The following is a 9,099-nucleotide window of genomic DNA, read 5'->3' on the forward strand; positions in this document are numbered from 1 at the left end:
TCAGAACTCACAACAACAAAGATGATGGCGGACTCCAGGTTTGTAATCGTTCTGCAGCAGATCATGTCCCTTGTTGGGTTGCTAAGCCATTATTTATTGAGACTGTTGACTGACTGTTTGTTTGTGTTGTAAGTGGTTCGGGGGGGCAGCCTTTATGCGCATGCTCGTTTCTTCTTATTATTTAATTTTCTTCTGGATTTCTGTAGCAGAAGCAGCGCCCCTTATGGGCCTGGCATGTGTACTACGGCGTTTCTACAGATCTACCCGGTTTCGCTTGACTCCGTCTTTACGGAGATACTCCGAAACCGGATGGATCGAAACCGGAACGGTTACGCCAGTTTCGGCTTTGTGTGGACGGGGCCTTAAATAGATAGATTTATCCCCCACCAGAATTACTTTAGGCTCTCCACCAGGTCATTTATATACAGCCCTTTATATAGTTCATATACCCCGGGGGCTGAGCCCTCCCAAAAGTCAGAACCTAGAACCGCCCCTGCTAATAAATAGCATCAATATCATATCCCAGTTCCCTGGTCGTTGTTGGAGCCTAGTAAAGCTGTCTAGGTGCGTGGGGCAGAGAAAACTGCCACAGCAAGCCAAGGAAGCAAAAACACACCAAGGAACTATTAATAAGGCGTGTGTTACATGTGCATGCATGTGACATTTTTCAAGAACAACAGCGTGCAAGCCTACGTGTTTTGGGACAGCAGACCCATTTGTGGTTAGGGTTTGATGTGCTTCTAGCATATCTATTCCGACCCCAGGAAACCAGACAGCTAGTGTACTTATCTAAGCGAATATGTGCACGAGACATTTCTTATAATAAACCTTACTTTATGGATCTTAAATCGATTGAAAGAGTTCGGATCCCTTGTCATATCTTATAAACTGTGCTCCTTAGAAATGTATGTTGCAACTGAAGCATGCGTTACCCAGTTGCCTGAAGACTCATTACACAGCAGGATGTTAAGATATATATATTAACATTAGATATATTATATCTATATTGATCTGGCGAGGGTATGATATCAGCCTTGAGGGCAGGTTATCAATTCATTATAATTGATTCGTAGATTAATAATATTAATTTACATTCATGCATAGCAATCAGGCACCTTCTCGGCTTAAAGAGAACTTTCAGAGTTGTGGGCCCTACATATTCAGTAAAAGTATTCAGCCATGGACAATAGTTTCAATGTTCAGAAACTTTATTTTGATGTGTATAGAGGCCTGAACGATTGGTGGGTGCGATTGGTGATGGGGTGATGACGGGGGACGGGGGGACGGTGGGGGCGGTGGCCTGCCTGACCAGGCCCCTTTCATCAGTCCCGTCGGTTTCTTTCTGTAAGCCTCTCCGCTCATGACTTCCTCATTCGCACCCGTGCGTCGCTTCCTCTTTCACTCGTTGGCATGACTCTTCCTCAAAAGGTGACAGCGGCGGCAGAAACAGCAACGCAAAGAAAAGTACTTTCTGGAAGCAGAACCTAAACCTTTCCAGAAACCCAACCCGGAAAAGAAGCAACGACGGATAGAGAGGTTAAAGCTACGGCCTCTTTCGATGTGCTGTCCTGCCGAGACGAGAGTAGAGGAGGTGAGTTTGAACGACTATGCTTGGTGAATGACGAGGAACTTCTTGCTTAATCACAAACTCACCGATACAATGAGACCTTCTGTCTTTATATTCTCGAAAGCCGTAGCCATTTATGAGTGGGGTTTCTGCTTAAAGTGTGTGTTTGTGTGTGTGTGTGTGTGTGTGTGTGTGTGTGTGTGTGTGTGTGTGTGTGTGTGTGTGTGTGTGTGTGTGTGTGTGTGTGTGTGTGTGTGTGTGTGTGTGTGTGTGTGTGTGTGTGTGGGTGTGTTTGAGTGTGTGTGTGTGTGGGTGTGTGTGTGTGTGTGCTTATGCGTGTGTGTCTGTACGTCTATAGTTCATGGCTGGGATCGTGCGGCAATTGTGTGTATTTCTCCGATGTGTGCGAATGTAGGGTATGTGTGTGGGTGCACCTGCACACGGGTGGGTGGGTGCGATAAAGACACCGAAATAGCAAGAAAGTGAGAGAAAGAGAGAGAGAGAGAGTTGGAGAGTGCGTGTGTATGTGTGTATGCGCCTGTGTGTGTGCTATCCACCATGTCAGGAGACTCGGGCACCCTATCCTGGAAGAGCACCTCCTCAGCCACCAGCCGGTCCAACTCCCTGGAAGGCTCCCCAGTCGGCAGTGGCCCCCCACACAGGGACGGAGGCCTGGCCCCCTTAACCCCCAAGATCGTCAAAGTGTGCTTCTTCGGCCAAGGGTCCAACCTGGGATCCAACTTCAAGCTGGTGCGCTGCGAGGAGGGGTGGACCATCAGGGTAAACAACCTCAAGTGTGGCGTCTGTGGAGACGATTATTCTAAGTTTAAAGTTTCCCATCCCAATGACGACCCCTATTTTAGGAGCCTAAGGACATTAGAATATTAGTTATTGAGTTGGTGGTAAGGTTTCTTTTTGGTCATTTTTTTAGTAATTACTCTTGAAATTATGGGGAGACATTGTTGTTACTGAAACTGCCACATTGTTTCTCATGTTGGACGTGGGAAAACAACGTTTTCATTAGCCTTCATTACTGTATAGTTGCGTTGATTCTGGGTTTTACGGTAGTACTACAACAATACGGTACTTCAATCTACGGTACGACATTACTCACTATGGCGAACAAGTCCTACAGGTGGTAGGTTGGATGTGAAGTTAAAAATAACTCGGAACATAAGACATTGCCACACTTTATTGTTTCATTGGGTTGTCTTCAGCTCTTACGCTACAGACAGTCTGGAGGGTAACTTAGACACTAATAGTAAACATGTGTATTGCTTTACAAATGGTTGAATTTAGGTATTATTCTTCATCAGTTCCACTTCAACTCTACAGCTTTCTATAGTGTTTGCTAACGTCTCCGGACTCGAGCATGGTCAGTTCTGTGGCCCTCAAATAAACCATAGATTAACGATAAACATGAACTATATAGCTCTATAAATTAATCTCCGGTTTACAACTCGTCTGGCAGGCGTGTATCAATGCAAAAAGAAAAGTGCCTCACACTAACTTCGACTCCCCCCTGGCCCACGGGGCCGTGTCCCCGCCGTCACAGTCCATCATCAGCGCGGTGCTGAACAGCGGCTGCGTGGGGCCGGACATCAGGTACCCGCTGTGCTACGGGCTGCTGCTCCGCCACCTCAAGTCCGCCGCGGAGCACTGGCTGCACCCGGGCCTCAGCATCCCCGAGCTCATGCACAGCTACGAGCGGCAGCACCTGGAAGCCGAGTGGAGGTCAGAGTCGATCTCGTGTTGTCGTTGTGGATTATTTGTGTTGGGTGGATTTTGTTAGGGTTGTGAATTGAACCCGTTGATTTGATTGATTTGGTTTCGGTTTTTGTTTTGTGGTTGTGGGCCATATCAGGTCAAACGGTCTCTAAATTGTGTGTAACTTTTTGATCGCTTTCTCTACAGATACGATTTGAGAATAAGATACATCCCTCAAGACTTCCTTGAGAAATTCAAGGAAGACAGATCATCAATGCTCTACCTTTACCAGCAGGTGTGTTTGTGTGTGTGTGTGTGTGTGTGTGTGTGTGTGTGTGTGTGTGTGTGTGTGTGTGTGTGTGTGTGTGTGTGTGTGTGTGTGTGTGTGTGTGTGTGTGTGTGTGTGTGTGTGTGTGTGTGTGTGTGTGTCTGTGTGTGTGTGTGTACATATATGATATAGATTATCTTTATAATAAAGGCTCTGTTTCATTAGCAAGAAAACTATGTTGTTGTGATTGCAACAAAGCTGAGAGTCCACACATGATAATCAAAGGTGTATAATAATATATTTATTCAAATGATACATGAATATAACAAGCCATCTGTATAATCAGAGGTGAGGGTAGCGTATGGATGAGTGGGAAGTGTGCTCTGTGGAGATGTGGGAATAAACACCTCACAAGACGAAAAGGAACCAAACCACAAGAGGAACCAAAACCCCCAAAAACTATTTGTGCGGCAAGAGCAAAGCTAAAAATTCTGTAGATTTTTGTTTTTGCCCGCTTGGTAGATCCTTTTTTTCTTTTCCTTTAGGGGTAGGGCTGTGTTCTGCCCCTCAACCCACCTCCCACCTCCCACCTAGCACATAGCAACCTCCCTCCGTAGCCCCCAAAGTCACTCCCTCAAAGCCACTCCCCCAAATCCACTCTCTTAAAGCCACTCCCCCAAATCCACTCTCCCAAATCCACTCTCTTAAAGCCACTCCCCCAAATCCACTCTACCAAATCCACTCTCTTAAAGCCATTCCCCCAAAATGCAAGCTTTAGCACTGGGTCTGCCTATAGCCTTGCGGAAGACCCCGGTCATTCGCAGTGAGTGCTAGTGCGCACAGGTAGCCAGGTTGCTAGGTAGACAGACATTTAGTCCGACCAATCACAGGGCTGCAACCGCCTTAGACACACCTGGCGCCGGTCACCGTCGCGGCATCACAATAAGCATCAAAGTTGGAGAATGTAAAAGGTTTAAATGTTTGAGTGGGTGTTCCTATTTTCCCCACAGGTGCGCAGCGACTACATGCATCACTATGCCACCAAAGTCAGCGATGGCATGGCACTGCAGCTAGGCTGCCTGGAAATAAGGTGGGTGCTGTTCAACCACACGTTGCCGACACCCTACGTCGCCCACACCGAGATGAACAAGACAAATACCACAGACCACGTGTGATGTTAGGCTTGTTTCACTGTGTGTACACAGACGCTTCTGCAAAGACCTGAGCCTCAACGCACTTGAGAAGAAATCGAATATTGAACTTTTAGAGTAAGTATCTGTACACAATTGTGTATCTTCCTAACATGCAATATGTGTTCTTAACATGCAATGTGTGTTCTTAATATGCAATATGTGGTCTTAATATGTGTATCTTCTTAACATGCAATAACGTGCCTTATTCAAAATGTCATTATTCTGTGTGTATTGCCTGTGTACAGCAACTTTGTTACAAGGCAATCAATGTTACATTATGTTGAATATATATGATGTACACAGTTTGTTTTATAACCTCTACTTCATTCAACAAGGAAAGACATTGGGCTGGACGTGTTCTTCCCCAGAGAATTGATTGTCAGCATGAAGGTATATAATAATAATAATAATAATAATAATATTATCATTCAACCACAATTTATATACAATCCATTTATCTATTTGTGTTGCTAATAAGTATTATAACTTGGGTATTATCATATATCGTTATTGACAATGTATCTGCATTCCCATAAATGAGAATGTCTCTCATCACATAGTCAGATTGTTATGAGAACCAGGCCCTGTTTCAAAGACCTTCCCTTATAAAAACGTATCAATGTGTGTTTGCATACGTGTGTGTGTGTGTGTTTGCATATGTATGTGTTTTTATGTTTATGTGCACCTGTGTGTGTGTGTGTTTGTGTGTGTGTGTTTATGTGCACCTCTGTTTGTGTGTTTTTATGTTTATGTGAACCTCTGTGTGTGTGTGTGTGTGTGTGTGTGTGTGTGTGTGTGTGTGTGTGTGTGTGTGTGTGTGTGTGTGTGTGTGTGTGTGTGTGTGTGTGTGTGTGTGTGTTTATGTGCACCTCTGTGTGTGTGTTTTTATGTTTATGTGAACCTCTGTGTGTGTGTGTGTGTGTGTGTGTGTGTGTGTGTGTGCGTGCGTGTGTGTGTGTGTGCGTGCGCGCGCGCGTGCGTGCGTGCCTGCCCCTACATACGGGTGTGTACGTGTCCTCCAGCCCAAGCAGCTTCGTAAGATGATCCAGCAGACCTTCCAGGGCTACTACACCCTGACGGAGGAACTCTGCATCGCCCGCTTCTTCACCACACTGGCTCAGTGCTACTCCTTCACCCAGGAGAGCTTCCCGTGCCAGCTGGTGGTGAGTCCGCACGTGTCTATGATGAGGACATCTTTGTTTGCTCTTTCACGTTTTCTTATTTAGAATGTATTGGTATCAAGTGAGAAAAAAATGTGATTTGGCGTTAAAGGTGACACATTATACCACCAGGTGTGAGTGCGATTAGCCATTTCAAGCCGCCCTTCTGACATCGCAAGTGGGTGTGTCCACCTAGATGTATGACGGATAGATGAGCAACGTATGCTACAGATTTTCAAAACGGCTTGTAATGGCTAATCATACTCACACCTTTAACAGATATCCATTTTTGATGACACCATTGTGTGTGTGTGTGTGTGTGTGTGTGTGTGTGTGTGTGTGTGTGTGTGTGTGTGTGTGTGTGTGTGTGTGTGTGTGTGTGTGTGTGTGTGTGCGCGTGCGCATCTACAGCAAGGTTGGAGTCTTTCAATTGACCTGGTGATCAGCCCAGACGGCATCAGCCAAAGAGCAGACAAGGAGTCACTGGTGAGCCATCACTTTCCCAGCATAAATGAGCTAACAATGCTAGCTCACTGGTGAGCCATCACTCTCCCAGTACAAGCGGGCTAACAATGCTAGCTCACTGGTGAGCCATCACTCCCCCAGTAAAGCTATATGAACAAGTGATGCAAAACGCAGATGCTGCACTTAAATCCCATAAGCATTGAGTCACACACTGTGTGACCAGTGCTGTGACGATGGGAACAACACAACTCATACTGTAGAGGAAATGACACTGTTCCATGTTTTATGCGTTTTCTTTGAACCCTTTGGTCAACTCATGTCGTTCAAATTCAACTTTCATGCATGCAAATAGCTTTAAAATAGAGGAAGTTAGACCTCTTTCTGCCTGTTCCATTTTTGTTCAAAAACAACATATACTACTAATAGAGTTCAACTCAAACAATGCCAAATGCTTACCTAAAGTTACATTTCCATGACGGAACAAGTGTCAGCGATTTTAAGTGCCAGTGACTCCAAATCGTCTTTCTCTTGTTTTAAACGTCTCTGTATGTCTTCTATGACCTTCAACATAGTAAGCGATGCTATTTTATGATTGTCACTAAAAAAACAATAGCGTGACAGAGAACTAACAGGTGTCATATCGTATGGTTCTGCAAGTTTCACGCCAACCGCTTTGTGAACTTTTTACTCTTCTCCGACCTCCCGTCTGTACGGAAGAGGATTAGGGCCACACATGTAAAAAAAAAATAAGTTCTGACTTTATTCTCAGAATTCTGAGAAAAAAGTCAGAATTCTGACTTTAATCTCAGAATTCTGAGAATAAAGTCAGAATTCTGACATTAATCTCAGAATTCTGACATTAATCTCAGAATTCTGAGATAAAAAGTCAGAATTCTGACATTAATCTCAGAATTCAGAGAAAAAAAGTCAGAATTCTGACTTTAATCTCAGAATTCTGACTTTTTTCTCAGAATTCTGAGATTAATGTCAGAATTCTGACTTTAATCTCAGAATTCTGAGAAAAAAGTCAGAATTCTGACTTTAAAGTCAGAACTACGGGTATCTGTAAGGACCAACCTCCGTGGGAGAGACACTTTGCTTTATGCAATAGGAGGAAACCTATGGAAAGCCAAGAAGGCCACAATCCGGCCCTAGAATGGCGCGGTAAAAGTGCAAGAATTCCGTACGGAATCCGTACGGAACTAATAGCCGCGGCTATTAGTCATATTGAGATGGCAGTGTGCGAAATACCCGTCAATATTCGGGGATGCCCTCATCCCCAGATTGTTCTCGATATGCAGTAGCCAGCTAGGCCATAACATTACAATATTTCATGGATGCAAGCAAGCCAAGACAATCAATCTATATCTATAGCCTACATGACAACACACACACACACACACACACACACACGTTAAACACACTGGTAAAGCAATAGGAGCCTGCATTGGCTAAAGTTGTTGGGATGCACGTTATTTTATAACAGGGAGGGGCAAAGTTGTGCATTACAATGCAAACACGACAATAATTGGCACCGTTCTTGCGCACTCAGAAGAACATGAACTGAATAAATGCCAGGTATATAGCATATTGGAGACGGGCACACAATCAGTGCATTTGCAAATGAGAGCCTGCAGTATGACCGATCTTGTGACATTATTTAACCATCCATCTACAGCTAATACGATCAGACAGATACATCATTGATCACATATAAGCCCACAACAAGCCCAACATCAACACGGCAGGTGCGCTCTCTCTCGCACATTCACACAATCACTCCAACTTCTCCAACTCCAAGGCAAAGCTGTTTCACTAAGACCACAAACAACCACAACTAACCAGCCTACATATCCACAACAATGCACAACAATCAGTTCTATACATTGCGTCTATCTTCTGTTTTGCGCACATGGCTAATTGCATACTTGCAAAGGACTGTCGGCTCCGCTTGTCAAAAAAATAGAACGTATTTGTTAATAAATGCTTTGAATTCTGAATACTGGACTTGGTGAGCTTGGTGAGTTGGCTATGGGACGTGCACTTTTACCGCGCCATTCTAGGGCCGGATTGTGGCCTTCTTGGCTTTCCATAGGTTTCCTCCTACTGCATAAAGCAAAGTGTCTCTCCCACGGAGGTTGGTCCTTACAGATACCCGTAGTTCTGACTTTAAAGTCAGAATTCTGACTTTAATCTCAGAATTCTGAGAAAAAAGTCAGAATTCTGAGATTAATGTCAGAATTCTGACTTTAATCTCAGAATTCTGAGAAAAAAGTCAGAATTCTGAGATTAAAGTCAGAATTCCGACTTTTTTCTCAGAATTCTGAGATTAATGTCAGAATTCTGACTTTATTCTCAGAATTCTGAGATTAAAGTCAGAATTCTGACTTTTTTCTCAGAATTCTGAGAATAAAGTCAGAACTTATTTTTTTTTTACATGTGTGGCCCTAATCCTCTTCCGTACGTCTGTAAGGTTTGCCACATGTAAAGTTTGCGTGGGCCATCACCATGGAGATATAATGCCCCCTTCCGCCCATAACTCTTCGCCAAAATTAATTAATTTGAAATCATAGTTTTTCGAATTTGTTGCTGAAACAGTGGGCTCAATTACGCTTCAAGCAACCTCTCTTGTCGACGCCTGGGCTTTTCCTCCCCTGTCTCTCTGGAACACGGCGTGTGTTTGTCCCCTCTCCACAGCCCGTCCTGCTGGCCAGCTTCGGCCAGGTCCGCAGCATCCAA

General features: G+C 44.4%; 1 protein-coding gene across 1 annotated transcript in view; it reads left to right on the forward strand.

The window, feature by feature from the left end:
- Positions 1 to 1,347: 1,347 nt before the first annotated feature.
- LOC115542272 (protein-tyrosine kinase 2-beta) overlaps positions 1,348 to 9,099 on the forward strand; it is a 23,069-nt gene continuing 15,317 nt past the window's right edge. The window contains exons 1-10 of the mRNA XM_030354507.1: positions 1,348 to 1,591; positions 1,926 to 2,347; positions 3,123 to 3,301; positions 3,482 to 3,569; positions 4,553 to 4,632; positions 4,748 to 4,810; positions 5,071 to 5,125; positions 5,758 to 5,898; positions 6,307 to 6,381; positions 9,058 to 9,099. The exon at positions 9,058 to 9,099 is cut by the window's right edge and continues 60 nt beyond it. Of these exons, the coding sequence (XP_030210367.1) occupies positions 2,126 to 2,347; positions 3,123 to 3,301; positions 3,482 to 3,569; positions 4,553 to 4,632; positions 4,748 to 4,810; positions 5,071 to 5,125; positions 5,758 to 5,898; positions 6,307 to 6,381; positions 9,058 to 9,099 (945 nt within the window). The 5' untranslated portion in view covers positions 1,348 to 1,591; positions 1,926 to 2,125. The remainder of the gene's footprint in view (positions 1,592 to 1,925; positions 2,348 to 3,122; positions 3,302 to 3,481; positions 3,570 to 4,552; positions 4,633 to 4,747; positions 4,811 to 5,070; positions 5,126 to 5,757; positions 5,899 to 6,306; positions 6,382 to 9,057) is intronic.

The sequence above is a fragment of the Gadus morhua genome, chromosome 4, assembly GCF_902167405.1.
Source record: "Gadus morhua chromosome 4, gadMor3.0, whole genome shotgun sequence".
NCBI classification, from domain to species: Eukaryota; Metazoa; Chordata; class Actinopteri; order Gadiformes; family Gadidae; genus Gadus; species Gadus morhua.